Raw genomic sequence first — 18,274 nt, 5'->3', positions numbered from 1 at the left:
TTTTAATAGTTGCTTTATATACTTTGGTGCTCCTATGGTAGGTGCATTTATGTTAATAAATGTTATGTCTTCTTGGTGGGATGTCTGTCTTATCATTGTATGATGTCCGTCTTTGTCTCTTGTTGTCTTTTTTGGCTTGAAGTCTATTTTGTCTGATATAAGTATCACAAACCCACTTTCTTCTGGTTGCCATTTACTTGGAGTATCATCTTCTGTCCTCTCCCTCTGAGTCTATATTTGTCTTTAGAGCTGACATGGGTCTCGTAGAGGCAGCATATTGTTGTGTCTTGTTTTTTAAACCATCAAGCCACTCTGTGTCTTTTGATTGGTGAATTCAATCCATTTACATTTAGAGTGATTATTGATATATGAGGGCTTAATACTGGCATTTTATCTTTTGTTTTCTGGTAGTTCTGTACTTCCATTGTTTCTTTCCCCTTGTATTTCTGTCTGCTACTTCAGTTTGGTGGTTTTCTGTGATGTTTTTCTCAGTTTCCTCTTTACTTATGATTTGTGACTTTGCTCTGATTTTTTGTTTTGTGGTTACCATAAAGTGTGTATAAAAGATCTCATATATGAGATAGTCCTCTTTCTTTTCTTTTCTTTTTTAAAGATTGGCACCTGAGCTAACAACTGTTGCCAATCTTTTTTTTTCCTGATTTTTTCTCCTCAAATCCCCCCAGTACATAGTTGTATATTTTTTTAGTTGTACGTCCTTCTAGTTGTAGCATGTTGGATGCTGCCTCAACATGGCCTAATGAGCAGTGCCACATCCTAGGATCCGAACCCTGGGCTGCTGAAGTGGAGCGTGCAAACTTAACCACTTGGCCACGTCGCTGGCCCCTTTTTTGTTTTTTTTTTTTAGATAGTCCTTTTTCTGATAGCCTCTTATCTCCACTAGCCTATGCAGATTCCTTCCCTGTCCTCTTCCCTTTCTGTGGTTTTGTTGCTACAAATTATCCATTTTTGTATTGTGAGTTTGTTACCAACTTGAAGTGGTTCTATTTTGGATGCTTTCCTTTCCTTAGCTTTTATGTTATAATTAAGTGTTTGCTAACTAATTCTGATACAGAGTTGCAATTTTCTGATTCTGTCTATCTGTTTATCACCTTATGCAAAGCTTTGTATGCCTTTGCCTTTTTGTTTCAGATAGGAGAGCTCCTTACAACATTACTTGAAAGGCAGGTCTAGTGGTGCCCAATCCCCTCAGCTTTTGTTTGTCTTGGAAAGCCTTTATTTCTCCTTCATATCTGAAGGAAAACTTTGTTGGATAGAGTATTCTTAGCTGATAATTTTTATCTTTCAACATTTTGAAAATATCATTACACTCTCTCCTAGCCTGTAGAATTCTGCTGAGAATCTCTGATAGCCTAATGTATGTTCCTTTATAAGTTATTTCCCTCTCTCTGGCCACCCTTAATATTCATTTTTGTCCTTGACTTTTGACACTTTAAATATAATGTACCTTAGAGAGGTGTTTTTGCATTTAGATAATTAGGTGTTATCTTAGCTATATGTACTTGTAAATCCACTTCCTTCCCCAGGTTTGGAAAGTTCTCAGGCATTATTTCATTAAATATGCTTTCTGCTACTTTCTCCCTCTCTTCTTCTGGGATACCCGTTATGCTTATGTTGCTTTTCCTAATTGAGTCAGATGTTTCTTGTAGAATTTCACCATTTAAAAAAAATCTTAGGTCTCTCCCCTCTTCCACCTGAATTATTTCTAGGTTTCTATCTTCAAGCTTGCTAATTCTCTCTTTCATATAGTCTGCTGTATTTCCAATGCTTTCTACTTTATTTTTCATCTCATTAATTGTGTTCTTCGTCTCCAGATTTTTTGTTTTTAAATTTATGGCTCTTTGGTGAAGTACTCCTCCTGTTCATTAATTTTATTCCTGAGTTCATTGAACTGTCTTTCTGAGCTTTCTTCTAGCTTGTTGAGTTTCTTCATGACAGTTATTTTGAATACTCTGTCAGATCACAATCTTCTGTCACTTTAAGTTTGGTTTCTAGAGAGTTGTCATTTTCTTTCTGTGCTGGCCTGTTACTTTACTTCTTCACGGTGCTTGATGAGTTGTTTTTCTGCCAGCACATTTGTGATAGTAAACAACTTCCTTATTTGGGTAGGTTTTGGTTACTTTGATTCTGAGCTTCTTCTGGTTGTATTTGAGAACCTGTGCTTTCCACTCTCCACTGCTTCTGCCAGAGTTGTCAGTGTCCTCATGCTGCTTGTGCCTCTGAGTTTGCTGGTGCCTTGCTGCTTACAATGTCACTGCAGTCGTGGGTGTTGCCACTGGATTCACCAGACTGTGAGCACCTCTGCTGCTTCTGGGGTCACCTGGGTCTCGTATTCCCCTCTGGCTTTCTGCAGACTCTCCACGAGGTCAAGTGCTGCTATTACATGCACCACCTTCGCTGCTGCTCCTGGGTTATCTGGGGGTGCTGGCAGCACTACTGCTAGAGGCGCTGGGTTTGCAGATGTCACTGCTGCTGCCAGGGGCCTGGGGTCTTGTATGCAGGCCCTGCTGCTGGTAGGGCTGGTATTTGGGGTACTGCCACTGAGGGCTGGGTCGCAGTTACTGCTGTGACTCCTGAAGCCTCAGGTCGCAGTTGACACCCACCACTGCTGGGGGTGGGGTAGGGGCTAAGCTACAAGTGCCACTGCATTTCCTGAAATCTCAGGTTGCAGGTGCCATCTGCCACTGCTAGGGGAGGGGTAGGAGCTGAGCTGTGAGTGCTGCTACTGCTCCTGTAGCCTCTGGTCTCTGGTGCTAGTATGCTTTTTGAAACTTTAGGTCATGGGCACTGCCACCACTGCTAGGGGTATTTGCATCTTGGGTGCAGCTCCGACTGCTGGAAGGGCTAGTGTCAGAATCACTGCTGTCAGGGGAGGGAGTGGAGGCTGGGTTACAAGTGTCTCATAGTTCCTGGAGTTTCCAGTCACAGGCCCACGATGATTCCTGGCACCTCCGTGAGCATGGGCTGCCTGGATTCCTGGGGCCTCCATTCGTGGGTGTTACCTCAGTTTCTGGGGCCTCTGTTCATAGGCATGGCCATAGATCCTGGAACCTCCAGTTTGGGGAGCTGCTGCTGTTCCCCTAATTCCACTCCATCCAGGGGGTCCAGTCCACCCACCTTCAGATATATAGATGTATGGATCTCTCCGGTGTGCTGGTGTGCTGTGCAGAGAGTCCTTTGTTCGCCAGTGGATGTCCTACTGGTTGTAACTTAGAGGGGAGAGACAAAGGGAACAACTCACTCTGCCATGATGCTGAAGTCCAATTGTCTTCCCAATTTCTTTCTTTCTTTTTTTTTTTTTGGTAAGATTGTCCCTGATCTAACTCTGTGCCAGTCTTTCTCTATTTTGTATGTGGGATGCTACCACAGTATGGCTTGATGAGTGGTGTGTTGGTCCGCACCCAGGATCTGATCCCACAAACCCCAGGCCGCTGAAGCAGGGGGCACAAACTTAACCACTATGTCACTGGGCTGGCCCTGTCTTTCTAATTTCTTGATGTTGTCTTTTGAAACATAAAAATTTTAATTTTGATGAAGTCCAGTTTATCTATTATTCTTTTATTGCTTGTGCTTTGTGTCGGATCTGAAAAACCATTGCCTAACCTGAGGTCACAAAGATCTGCTATATTTTCCCATAAGAGTTTTATTATTTCAGCTCTTATATTTCATTTTTTGATCCACTTTGAGTTGTACTGGGGCAGTCCTTCACAGATTAGCTAGGCTTGCTCTGAGCCTAAGGATCAGTCTCAGGTGAAAGCTTAAATTCTTCTCGGGTCTTTTCTGTGTGTGCAACTTGCCTTGGCCTGCATGTTGCTTTCTTAATTCCTCTTTATACATACCTGCTTTTGAATGTCTTAAGTTCTCAAAAAGTCTCACCCGACTTCTCAGGACCTTAGATGTCCTGTTGTATGTCTCTACCTGTAATCTCTTGACCCAGTCTCCAAGCAGCTTTCATGAGCAGCACCTGATGCTTTTCCTACTTGAGATCTGAGTTAGACAAAACAGAGACCAATCTTTCAGTCTTCCTCCAGAGAGATTAGAATGTTGCAAATAAGGTCTGTTCTGCTCTGTGGTTTGAGGAAGGGAAGTGGGAGCTGGGTTTCTGCATCCTCCAGACCACTGACATGCTTGGGGGGTGGGGAATAAGACAAGGGCAAGTAAGACTGCCACAGAACTTTTCCTAACACTTTGAAAGGTGACTTTTTCTTGACTGGGTATTTGTTTGTTTGCTGTAAACCTTTGACTGGTTTTCAGAGCACCAACCATGTTAGTTCAGCCAGTTTCTATTTTATTTATTTTTATTTTTTTATGTTTCCATGGGGGAACAAAAACTTGAAGTTTTCTAGTCCATCATTTTGCTGACATCACTAAATATATATATCAGTTTCTTAATGAACAATTCTGAGAGCCATTTTTTTTTTTAAGATTTTATTTTTTCTTTTTCTCCCCAAAGCCCCCCGGTACATAGTTGTATATTTTAGTTGTGGGTCCTTCTAGTTGTGGCATGTGGGTTGCCACCTCAACGTGGCCTGGCAAGCGGTGCCATGTCTGCACCCAGGATCCGAACCAGCAAAACCCTGGGCTGCTGAAGCAGAGCACGTGAACTTAACCACTCAGCCACAGGGCCGGCCCCCTGAGAGCCATTTTTAATCAGAGTAAAAATTAATACGTTATATCTCCTTGGTGATATAGTTGTAGAATTGGATGGAGCTAAAAAAGGGATTTGTGTTTACTCTTAACTAGAGGCAGTCTTTTTAATGGTTAAGGGAAGGAATTTTGGAGTTGGTACAAATGAATCCCAGCTTGGCTTTTTATGAGAAAGTTATTTAACCTTTCAAAATCCCAGTTTTACCTTCTGAAAAATGAGTATATGAAATGATAGGTGGTTGAGAGGAGTTAACAAAATGATTCTCCTCAAAAAACGCTTTATCAAGTGCTCAATAAATACCAATAATGTTATGAAAATTACTTCATATATCTATTGTTTACAGCTTCATCCACTGAATGGCCACATATATTGATGACTACCCTTTAGTCCAGGCATGCTAAGTACATATTATTTTTTGAGTAGCTACTAAGTGCTTTCTGAATATTTTTACCCAATGTTTTTAATTCCATGGGTCTAAGAAGGGATATTGCTCTCTAAAAGCCTTCAGGGATTACAAAGATGAGAAAGATAATACTATTCAATACTAGCTAGCAAGGATGTTGTGAAATGGGTATTCAGTTACTGTTGATGGAAACTGCAATTAGTAGAGTTTTTTTGGAAAGCAAAATGGCACTGTGTGGAAGCTGCCCTAAAAATGCTCATACTCTTTTACTTAGTCACTCTATACTAAGGAAACCATCATAGCTGCAGACGAAGATGCACTGTCGTCCACTTATTTATTCACTTAACACATATCTGATGCCTGCTCAGTGCCAGGTGTTAATTTTAGGTTTTGTGATCAAGACCCAGCTTCTGTTCTCAGGGAGCTTTAAAATGAAAAATTGAAAACACTATGAATGTGCAATAGTAGAGACAGGGTCAAATAAGTTTTGTACATCCATAAGATGGAATATTATGAAGCTTTGAAAAAACCATGTTCTGAAGAATTTTTAATGCAAGGGGGTATGTGCTGACTGCATAATGTTATTAAAAAAGACAAAAGCTTTATTTAGCATAACATTAAATTTGTTTTAAAAATATACAAATACTTACATAGAAAAAAAGCCTAGATATACACCAGAATGTTAATAATGGTTATCTCTGGTTGATGGCATTATAGATGATTTAAAGTTTTTCTTTGTATTTTTCTATATTTAAAAAATTTTTGCAATTAGCATGTGTTACTTTTATAACCAGAAAAAAAAATACATATTTTCAAGGAGAGAGATTTTGGAAAAGAATGTTTTAGTGTTCACAGGAAATGAGAGGTGCTTTTGTACTGGGCACTTCTTCATCTTGGAGGTCCAGGAAAGAGAGGGCAAGGGGAAGGGAGAATAGATAAGGGGAATAGCCAATTTTCTTGTCATGTGGTCTTTGCTTTTTACCTCCCTTCTGCTCAGCGTAGGATCAGTAAAAGGCTGATTTTCAGAAAAATCATAGAAATGTATCCTCTCCTCATTGGATGCTCCTATTTTGGCAGGGGAGGGGGGGAGGGGGAGGGGCAGCGTTTCTTTTGCACTGCCTTCCTAATGCCATCCGCATGGAGTAGATCACAAAATATGCACTATCATTTCCTTTCTAGTTTTTTTTTTTTTTTTCTATTTTGGGTGGATACTATTAGTACCTTCTGATCTTTTGCAAATATTGGAACTGTATGATTTTTATTTTCAGTAAAAACCGAACCACCTGAGATTTACAGTGTGAAACCAGTTTTGGGCATCAAACGAATGGTTCAAATAAAATGGAAAAGGCCTGTGTTGGCGCCTAAATCAACTACTTTAAAATACAGACTTCGATTCAGAACAGTAAATGGTGCCGGCTGGGTAAGTTATACCATTGTAATATTTCTATTAGAGGGCCCAAAGAAGAGAATTATTGACAACTTTTTTGACCTGGAATCATTTTTTCCATTTTCTACATTGAAAATACAGGGTAGACAATAGTGAATACTTTTCTTCCCAGTTTCCCATTTGGGCCTTTTAGATGGGAAAAGTGTTTTATTATAGGCATCTTGCATTCTGAACACAGGGACTTATTAAAGAGTGAGAAATTTACTTTTGCATTTCACCTTGGTTTGTGTCTAACTACGTTGACCACCAGAGATTCTACGGCTTGGCCATTTCTTTTTAAATTTTTCCAACCTTTTATGAAATTGTGATATGTAACGCACATTTAGAAAAGTTAAAAAACCATAAATATTGCATTTAACAAATTATTATCAGCACTCATGTAAAAACCAGTGAGGTCAAAAATAACATGCCAGAGCCCTCTGCCTACCCTTTCCTGATGACAGGCCCTTCCTCCCATAGAGCTAACTGTTAGCCTGATTTTCATGGTAATTACTTCTTTGCTCTTTGCTGTGATTTTACCATTTAAGCCTGCATCCTTGATCAACATAGTTTGAGATATTATATTAATGAAATCCATACATTTTGTATTTTTTTTTATGTTTGGCTTTTTTCTCTCAATATTGTGCTTTTAAGATTCGTTCATGTTATATAATGCTGGAATTTATACGTTTTTATTGCTGTGTAGTATTCCATTGTATGAACACAATGGAATGATGGCTGTAATTTGCATTTACCTGACTTTTTAAATGAGATTGCATAACTTTTCATATGTTTATTGGCCATTTGGAGTTCTTCTTTGTGAAGTGTTCATTGAAATCTTTTGCACATTTTTTCTATTGGATCATCTGTCTGAATTTTTAATTGATTTGTTGGAATTCCTTATATATTATATTTATGAGTCTTTTATTTGTTATATGTGTTGCAAACATCTCTCATTGTGTGACTTGCCTTTTCACTCCCTTAATGGTGACTTTGGATGAATAGAACTTCTTAATTTTAATACTGTCAACTTTCATCAATCTTTTCCTTTGTTTTTAATGCTTTTTGTATCTTAAGAAATATTTTCTTCAGAGTTCAGAAGGTATTTTCATATTTCCATTAATGCAGCCTGAAATTATTTCAACATTTTTTGTGGCAAACACCTTGCATATTGACTCTTAATTACCTCCAAGCCAGCTCAATCTAGCTAAATCTTTAAGAATTTTTTCCCCCACACAAGATTTGCTAGTAAAACACACCTCCACTGTCTTATAACTTGTTGGTTTTTAACCTAAATGCAGGTGTTTTATTTATTCCTATTGAATTTCTTCATATTTGTCTTATCCATCATTTCAGCCTATTTAGAATCTTTATTCTATCACTCCAAACTTATAGTTAACTTTCTAATTTTTTGCTATGTTCAGATTTGATAACACTCACTTCTATACCTTTATCTAATCATTAATCAAAGTAGTGACTACATCAGAGCCCTGTGGTAAATCAGTAGAGACCATTCAGAGACATCAATCTCTCCTTCTTTGAGTGTGATCATTTACTCAGGCTTCTTTGAATATACCTAATTACCACTAGACTCATTCAGCCTACTTTTTTTTATCTTGTTCATGAGACTATCACTAGACTTTTTTGTTTGCTGAAACCCATAGATACCATGTCTGTGGCATTCTCTCCTAGTCTAGAACTCTTTCAGAAGAGAAAATTGGTTAAGTTTCACTTGTGTTCAAGACAAGAGAAATAATGATGTCCACTCCTCCTCTCAGCTTTCCTTCTATGCCAGCTCTGGAACCATTTTCCTAGAACCTGACTACATGTAACTTAAGACTCACTGATTTGTAGTTCCTGAAACTCAGAAAGGAAGCCCTTAGCAGGGCAGTCCCTGGCACAACATAAGCTCATCTTCCTTCACACCACATGTCATGGTCTCAGTGAACCCGAGGAGCTTCTAAAATAATCTACTGTCTAGCAACCCTTAATTTCTTCTGTTTGTCTGGGCTCAGAGTCCTGCAGCTGCTGGAATAGGATTCAAGAAGAAAACTAAACCAGGATCTATGTCCCTCTAAAAAATTACTAAACCCTATACAACACTAAATGAAGGTAGGATGTGTAAACTACCCCAACTCCCAGCATCCTATACCCACCTCTTTGACAAACTCACCTACATCTACACTCATCTTTGCCTCCTTGCTTCCAGTCCCTGAGGTCAGAGGTCTTTCCTCCTGCTCTCCTGGAGGAAGTAGGAAGGAAAGTGGAACGTGCAGCCAATATCTCTCTCCTTTCAGCTTTCCAAAACAATTAAGTCTACTCAGTTCTAAATCTAACTAAATCAACCCAAACTGCTATGGATGGTTCCCATTGTCTATGGAAAAAGGTCCAGATCCTTAACCCTCCAAGACTTGGCCCCTATTAACCCCTCCAGCCTCATCTTTTCATCTTGTTCTTGCTTCTCAAGTAATTCTGAATTGCAAGTTTCCCTTCTGTCATGTCGTTTTCCTATTCTGTGCCTCTGCCTAGAACACCCTCTGCTTTTGTACCTCTACTCCTGCCCCAAACCTTCCTAAATCTATTCATCTCTCAGAACTCAGGTCTGACATATTTCCTTTGGAGAGCCTAAGCTAGGGGCTCCTCTTCTGTCACTGCATGTCACACTCAACACAGTCATTTAAAGTCATCTCTCCCAGCATTAGACTGTAAGTTCCTCACACACAGAGACCTTGGTTTTCATCTTTGTTTTCTCATTGTCTGGCATGTGGGCTCAATAAATGTTTAACTAAACTAAACTATATAAAAACTAATGCTAAAATCCCAATATGTCCATATAGCAAGACTCATATATATGATGCTATATGAGTTACAAAGTTTTCTTATACTCCAAACTATTTAATCTTTGCAAATATCCTATAAATGAGGCATCACAGTACTTATTTCTACAGATTAGGAAATTGCAATGTAGAGAGTTTAAATCACCTGTCCAAGATTGCAAGGTTTGTAAGTTGCAGATCTGAGCCCAGGTTTTCTGACTCCAAGTTCAGTCATTCATTTGATGTACTTTAGCAACCTCCAGACCACCTTCCTGTGGCCATAGTCTAAATGGTTTCCACCTTTATAATTGGAGCCATGTGAACACTTTACAAAAGGATCTCAAGACTGTTTATTTATTTATTTATTTATTTTATTTTTCAAGACTGTTTTAAGAGTTTGATTTAGGCCTTGAAACCAAAACTTCTGACTCATCTCAAGACATAAACCCTTTGGATGAGCTAGGATTTGGCACAAAGTGTAGATGGTGAGAAACAAACTTGATGAAGTTAATTAGTGTTTTGGTAGGAGTCTATTGCTTGTGTTGGGTTGGGAAGTTTTAGATTTAAGCCTTTATATGGAGGAACAACCGATCCTGGACCCTGTGAGGGCCAAAGGCGCTTCGCCTGGACAAAAAGCAAAAGTTAAAGAAGCCTTAGAGGCACACTATTTGAAAGACAGAACAGTTATTTTTTTTTCCCTTTGAGGCTAAGGCTGAGAAGAACAGGCTTGCATAGCTACATTAGGCAGAGCTTTCTGAGCATGAACGTGGAGGCCCAGGAAGCAGGCCAAGCACGTGCTGAGGGTACTAGCAAAAGCAGGAGGAAAAATTTGAGAGATTTTTAGAAAAAATATATAATTTAAAAATCGTGAAAGGCAAAATAGAACCTTATTAGACTTCCTTGCACATATTTTATGGCTTCATATTGTTTTTATTTTAAATTACATATGGAGGGCACCATGTGGTTGACCTTCTAAGGGTCTTAATCTGGTTCCAACTGGGCCCCATAACCAAGGTAAATTGAGGAGGCTATTTTCCAAGAGACAATGGCTTGTCCTAAGTTGTGTTCCCAACAACCCTATTCTGCCACTGCAACATCTCCAGGGGCTATTGGAGGAGAGTGCTCAGGGAACCTGGGATTCAGCAGTGAAACTGCCTCACCTTTGGTCCCCAGTTCCTTGCTCCAAAGCCATCTCACTGGGCTGAGAGTTCAGAAGTGTCCAGATGCAGCTGGGAGGCTCAGCTTTTTGCCACATACTCACATCCTCATTTTGCCCAATTTCCTTTAGGCCCAGGAGGTATAATTATGTACTTATTTCACATCTGTTATATATACATAAGAAATATCAGGACTTCCTTCTCTCTCACGGTTCTTTGGAACTAGTGTGCGTACTCACAAAATGGACATGCCTATTAGTGCAGTTTATTTTTATTAATTCAATGTAAGTTTATATAAACCAACAGTTAAAAGTTCATATTGTAGTAACAGTGACCATACTCAGAAAGAAATAGCTGAATTTTCAGGTTCTCTTGGAGGGCTAGGTCCAGAAAGGACTTTAGAGATAATATAAAGCAATACTAATGAGGAAACTGAAGTCTAAAAAGGAGAAGTGATTTATTTACCTCTCCTCCCTCCCCACCTCAAGAGAGTATCAAAATGAGTTTATGCATCCAGGCTACTAAGATCTTTAGCAGCTTGACTGGTCACCCAAAAACCAGTAATTCGAAGTGGAAGATTTGGGTAAAGGGAGTCTAGGAGTGAGGAAATCTGTATTCTGGTCCTAGTTCTGCAGATGACAAATGCTGAGGTAGTCCACAGTCACTTAATTTTTTCTGGGTCTTGTCCGTGACATAAGATTGTATTTAATACAGCTAAGGTCTGTGTTACCTACTGTTCTGTGAGACCTTATCTCTAGGTGTTGGAGTCACCTCCATAGTTTAAATTGAGGCCCAAGATGCCCTGGGTCCCAGGACTCCACCTTACATCTTCCAGAACAGCAAGACTCTGCTCACTCACATCCATCCTAAAGGCAGGAAACTCTGCTTCACAAGCTTAGAGACAGGAAATGGAGAGGGTGATGGTTCATGGGGTGACTCACATCTATTTAGGTGCAAATGGTCCCCAGGTATGCATGGAGCGTTATTTATGAAAGTTACAGTATTAAAATTTGAGATATAATGCTACTAGTTCTGAAAAGGTAGGAGAGGGTTGGGGAGTGAAGAAGAAACATGGAAAGATAGCATGTGGTCTCCCCTCCAGCTCAGAGTTGTCTTTGTCTTCTAGATGGAAGTCAACTTCAAAGAAGGGTCCAATGGAGACACAACATACAACCTCACTGGGCTGCAGGCTTTTACAGAATATGTCGTAGCTCTGCAATGTGTGGCTGAGGAGTCAGTGTTCTGGAGTGGCTGGAGCCAAGAGAAAATGGGAACAACTGAAGAAGAAGGCAAGCTGGTCCCTTGTAATTCCTTTTCTGTATGCTCTGGGTTGGGTGGCGTGGGCCTAGCATTTGTGGGTTTTGTCAAGGGCTATTCATGGGAATCATGGACTCCCTCAATCCCAGAGCCTAGGGAGTCTACATTCCCTCTCCAAGGGCACTCACTGCACCCATCTGAGCCCACAGGAGACACCGGCCCTCCTCTGATGGTTATAGTTACATTAGCAGCTTTTTGCCCTAAAGGCAAAAGATTACATCTTTAATACTCTTATAAAGTTCTTGTACTGTATATGAAGCAGTGTAATATTTAAAGCTATCCTATGATAAATTAAAGATATATATTGTAAACCTTGGAGCTGCTACTAAAAAAATAAATAAAAGTATAACTAAGGAGAAAAAAAGAGTCACATCTTTAATGATAGTTAGGGAAGGAAAGAGGAAGAAATGGGTTAAGTGCTTACCATGAGTCAGATGTGGTAATTAAGATTAATAATTCAAGTCTGTGGGCTTGGCTTAAATCCCAGCCTGGCTCTGGAGTGACTTTGGGCAAGATATCTAATCTTTAATCCTTAGTTTTCTCACTATTTATTCCCCTTTTCCATAATGAAATATAATTTGTAAAATTGAGTTAATAGTAGTACCTACTTTTTAGTGTTAATTAATTATTTTAAATTAAGGTCACATTGACTTATAACATTGTATAAATTTCAGGGGCACAACAATGTATTTCGCCTTCTGTGTAGGCTACGTCATGTTTACCACCAAAAATCTACTTGCCATCTGTCACTGTACACATGTGCTCCTTTACCCATTTTGCCCTTCTGCCAACCCCTTCCCCTCTGGTAACCACCAATCTGTTCTCTGTATCTGTGTGTGTGTTTGTCTTTCACATATGAGTGAAATCTTTTGGTATATTGTCTTTCTCCGTCTGACTGACTTCACTTAGCATAATACCCTCAAGGTCCATCCATGTTGTCGCAATGGCAAGATTTCGTCTGAATATATATATATATATATATACACACACACACACACCCCACATCTTCTTTATCCATTCATCCATTGATGGGCACTTAGGTTGCTTCCTTGGCTATTGTGAATAATGCTGCAGTGAACATAGGGGTGCACATATCTTTTTGAATTAGTATTTTTGTGTTCTTTGGATAAATACCCAAAAGTAGAATAGATGGATCATATGGTAGTTCTGTTTTTAATTTTGTGAGGAATCTCCATAGTGTTTTCCATAGTGGCTGTACCAATTTACATTCCCACCCACAGTGTATGAAGGCTCCCTTTTCTCCACATCTTTGCCAACAATTGTTATTTCTTGTCTTCTTAATAATAGCCATTCTCATGGGTGTGAGGTAATAGCTCATTGTGGTTTTGATTTGCATTTGCAGAACCTTTTTCTCCTGTTCTCTGTCAAATCTCTCTGCCTCTGTCTTATAATGACCTTTGTGGTAGCATTTAGGATCCACCTGGATAATCCAGGATAATCTCCCTGTCTCAAGATCCTAATTTAATCACATCTGCAAAGTCCCTTTAGCCATATAAGGTAACATTTATAGGTTCCAAGGATTAGGATTTCAATTTTGGGGGTCTGTTTTTCAGCCTAACACAATGAATAAATAAATGCATGACTAATTAGATGAATACTCAGTGATGTCCACACATCTTCTTCCAAAATATGGAAGAGAAAGGCAAAAATGCTGACCTTTCTAGACTTCTGAGGCTTTAACCTTATTTCTTTATAAAACATGTGGGTTTTAGACCATGAATTTCTCCCCACCCTACCCCAGCCATGATTTCAGGCCCTTCTTATTCAATCTCATAGCTAAGTCCCACACTGGTCTCAGGTAACATTTAGGTCAACTTGTGTGCTCCCTGGTCCAAATGACAACAGTTTATTCCTCTGGATACTGGTTGAGTTTTCCCATGAGACTATGCTGGTGTTAACAGATGTTTGGCACGTCCTCCCGTATGGTTGGATGTCTGGAAACAATATGGTGTCTTGTGAGTTTTTTTATCCCCAGTGGAGATGTTCATGCTTAGTCTGGACTACCCCTAAGATTCTGTTCTTCTATTCAGTTCAGGCATCCAGTCTTCTATGCCAGCCTGTAGCAGTATAGTAAAAATCCCAAATCGTTATGTGTTTAAGTGCTTAGAATAGTGCCTTACAAATGTTAAGGGCTATATAAATTTTAAATAAATAGAAATGCAAGCATGGTTAAAACAAAACTAGTCAAGTTGTGGATCTAATGTAAACTTTTGATTAAAATTACATACAATATTTAGGAACGTATTTACATTCTACAGAGATCACCTCAAAGTGTCCAATGAATGCAAATATAATAATTTACAAATGTCAAAAAGCACATAAATTGCACAGTAAAAAATGGCCCAGTGGTTACAGTCTGTTGGAGTAGTCAGTTATTGTTGTCTACGTCTTAGCTGAGGCCTCCCTTTTAAAATATTAGAATGAGGGGCCGGCCCCGTGGCCGAGCGGTTAAATTCGCATGCTCTGCTTCGGTGGCTCAGGGTTTTGCTGGTTCGGATCCTGGGCGCGGACATGGCACCACACATCAGGCCGTGTTGAGGTGGCGTCCCTCATGCCACAACTAGAAGGATCCACAACTAAAATATACAACTATGTACTGGGGGATTTGGGGAGAAAAAGCAGTAAAAAAAATATTAGAATGAAACACATGCGATATCATTGAGCAAACTGTCCTCTCCCTTTGCTATGCCTTTCAGCAGACAATCTGGGAGATGAAGTTCTACCTCAGGTGCAATCTTGTTTTGCACACCTCTTCTCTCTGTAGCTGCCACTCTTTTCCCAAGTGACTTCCTGGTGCCCGTATGGCTCAGTGTCTTAAGTTAGCTCATCACAGTCCAGCCAGTCTCTGATGTCAGTTTCATCCACATTTTTTGCTCCCAGAAACAAGATCTGCCATTTCAACTGATTTATTATTTCAGCTATCTTGACTAAGATTAATTAGCAAAACAAGAGATGCTGGTGTTCTCTGTGTCCTTTACTAATTAAATGAAATCAAGACTTATCAAAGTTACCACTAGAGAACTTTTGCTTTTGTTTTTCTTCATTTTTTCAGGATCCCAGAGGAAACCGATGAATATTTCCCCACCTCCCAGCAAATCCTAATTTCTCCTTTTCCAAATCATAAACTATTTTCACAAAGAAAGGCATTTTTAATACACACCACCTCAAACCTTTTCTAAGTGTTTGGTTATTTCTATTCTAAGTTGAATGTGAAATACTGCCTATTTTCTTTTGGACTTAAACGTATTGATTATTAGGGTTACTTACCCACATTTAAGCATGTAAATGTCTACTATATGACACAGATATCATTATATTCAAATCCTGGCTTTATTACTTAAAAGCTTATTATATTTATCAGTTGCTTAACTTCTCTGTGCTTCAGAAATGGAGATAATAATATTCGTGTACCTAATTATAGGGCTGTGGAGATTAAATGAGATAATTCAGGTAAAAGGCTTACTGCAGTGGCATTTGCCAGAAGTTAGCTGTTATTTAGGTCTTCAGCAAGGGCACCAGTATATGTCTGAGGTGGTGATAGTTGTCAGTATTCCCAGATTGTAACAGAAACAATGTAGCATCAAATTGTTACTATATTGGTCCAAACAATTGATGCCTTTGAATATGTGGATATTTTGATGGATTTGGAAAATTTTAATTTTGTTTTTTCGCAAATACAGAATTATTACTTTTCCCCCTTTGATTAAACTGCAAATCCATTATTAACTCATGGTTAATGGAAAATTGGCTTCAATAATTATAGAACATTTGCATGCTAGTCAGGCAGTGGTGTTACTAAAAGCTGTATCTGTGGAAAGTCTAGAATGGGAAGACTGTTTCTCTTTGGACCATATCTGCAGGAAAAAGTGGCCTCAGTGAAAGAAAAAAATACCTGATTATATTCATTCATCATCACCATTTGCTAATACTAAATGACCACCTATGGGATAAATCTAAGGAGAATTTCACTCATATTTCTAATCAAGTGACTAGAAAGATTGATTATTTAATAATCAGTTTATTTTTACCTCTCTCTATCCTTCAGATGAATATGTGGGACTGGATTGTATGAACATTTTACCTTTAGGTTTTTTCTTTCTTACTCTCAATATTATTATCCCTGAGTCTGACTTCCACATAACCAGAATAGAGAAGCTCTGCAAGTAAGAAATGGAGTGAGAGTCCTTCTAGTTCTGTGGGTCACCTTTGAAGGTAGCCTCGGGATAAGTCTGTCTTCTTGGAAGAAGTCTGTCTCTGCTCACATCTCACTTGTTGTAGATAGGCTGAAACCAGGCCTGTTGCTCCCTGTCTGAGAAAGTTGAGTACCGATTGTCCCATCTTCTGATTCAATAAAGACCTTTGGGAATCAGAAAACTCCTGGCAGACCTTGTAAGACAGCATCTCAGTGGAATGCAGATGAAGTCATATGTGAAGTCTAAACAGTTCCAGTTTCCTTATATCCAGCTTACATGAAATTACAATAGATCTCATTGGGTGACTTGGAGCCTAACAGTTAGACTGTGTTACCCACACTTTGGCTTCTGCAAGAGTAGTTGTAGAAATGTGACTCTCCATTGACGACAAGACAGATTATTGACTTAATTGCCCTTTGGTACATATTTCCACCTTATGAAGTGGTCTGTAGTTGGAGTTCAGCAATTTCACTTTAAGACATTCAATCACCTGAAGTTAAAAAGATCCCTGAAAATGATCTCTCAGTACTAAAATAGTTTAGATCTTGGCCTGCGTGGTGGACCCATTCTTTGCAGACCTAATTACATTATCTTCAGCCATGTGATTTCCTCGAGAAAAGAATCAGAGTGTGTCAACTGTGGCTTTAGTTAGAGACATTTCCTTGCTTCTCCAAATTACAGGCCATTAGCCGTTTGGACAGTTCTTTAGAACTCTGCCTTCCTCTCATGGCCAAAGTGTGTGGGTCATTCTTTAATCAGAAGCTCAGCATGTTGAAATTTCAAGCTCATGTCAGAGCATTCAACTATAAATTGCCAGTGATCCACTCCTTGCCAAAACTTGCTTGAGACATGATATGTGAGACATATAGTCCAGAGATAAAGTAAAATGTGCATCCCTCTTGTTTTGTTTATCCCTGTATGGTTAGATCATCAGAAGCTAACACACTTTTGAACTATCTTGTCTTAGATTATGTTGTTCGCTGAAGAAATGCATGAATCAGGTTTCACATTATGCCCCTACATTTTACAGAAGACAATCATGAGAAAGGTACACTTGCAATATTTCTGTACTTTTGCTCAAGTGCAGTTGCAGACATTGGTCTGTATGCTGCCCTGTGTCTTTTTTTGAGAGGATTCACATGATAAATTTTGTTTATGAGTTCAGTGCCCATAGCCAGAAAATACTGACCTCTTCTTATGAATTTTTTGTTTCCTTTTTATCAGGCCATGAGAAATATGCAACTCAGTATGAGTCTTTTTTTTCACTTTCCTTGTGAGGAAGATCAGCATTAAATTTAGAGCTCAGGGAGGGACCTAGTAAAGATTATTTCTCTGTTCCTTTATTCTTTATTTCTTTCTCATATTTTATAACATTGTAAGTATGCAGTTTCATCCTTTTTGGTTGTAGATATGGCCTAAATTATATATACAACCATGCATTGCTTAACAGTGGGGATACATTCTGAGAAATGTATCATTAGGCGATTTTGTTGCTGTACAAAGACCATAGAATGTACTTACGCAAACCTAGATGGAGTAGCCTACTACACATCTAGGCTATATGATACTAATCTTATGGGACCACTATCGTATATATGATTTGTCATTGACCAACACATTGTTGTGCAGCACATGACTATATATTATATCTATATAGAAAATATATATACACACACTATATACTATATATACTATATATTATATATAATATATATAGTCATGTGTGTATATATAAATATATATATATATACACCTCCTTATCAGTTATCTGTGTCATTCCTAGCTGTAATGTATGTAAGTGTTCTATCTTAGAGGACATGAGATGTCACATTTCAATCCAGATTTGAGTTATAAATTATACTACAATGGAGTCTATTGTGCTTTTCTTTTACCTTACATTAAGTCATCAGATCCAAGAGCAGCTTTACTTTTTACCTTTTTGGTTGATTTCAATCCTTCAGCCACAAAATGAAGACATCATTGGTCATTGTAATGCTGTCATCCCTCCACTCTCCACTGACTGCTCCTGGCTCCTTCAAGCAAATCCTTCTCAACTAGATCTTCTAAACAGGCAACCCAGGGGTGGGCCTGGTGGCATAGTGGTTAAGTTTGCACACTCCGCTTCAGTGGCCCAGGGTTCGCAAGTTCAGATCCCATGCATGGGCCTACACACTGCTCGTCAAGCCATGCTGTGGCAACATCCCACATTCAAAATGGAAGAAGATTGCCACAGATGTTAACTCAGCAGCAATCTCCCTCAAGCAAAAAGGAAGAT

The 18,274-nt window shown here is 39.0% G+C and overlaps 1 protein-coding gene across 2 annotated transcripts in view; it reads left to right on the top strand.

The window, feature by feature from the left end:
• IL31RA (interleukin 31 receptor A) overlaps positions 1–18,274 on the top strand; it is a 99,561-nt gene that overhangs the window by 39,743 nt on the left and 41,544 nt on the right. For both annotated transcript variants that reach the window (XM_070519647.1, XM_070519646.1), the window contains exons 5-6: positions 6,338–6,489; positions 11,595–11,757. In XM_070519647.1, coding sequence (XP_070375748.1) covers positions 6,338–6,489; positions 11,595–11,757 — 315 coding nt within the window. The remainder of the gene's footprint in view (positions 1–6,337; positions 6,490–11,594; positions 11,758–18,274) is intronic.

Source organism: Equus asinus, chromosome 10 (assembly GCF_041296235.1).
Source record: "Equus asinus isolate D_3611 breed Donkey chromosome 10, EquAss-T2T_v2, whole genome shotgun sequence".
Taxonomy (NCBI): Eukaryota; Metazoa; Chordata; class Mammalia; order Perissodactyla; family Equidae; genus Equus; species Equus asinus.
The sequence above is the reverse complement of the archived record's forward strand: the minus strand, read 5'-3'. Positions and strand labels throughout refer to the sequence as shown.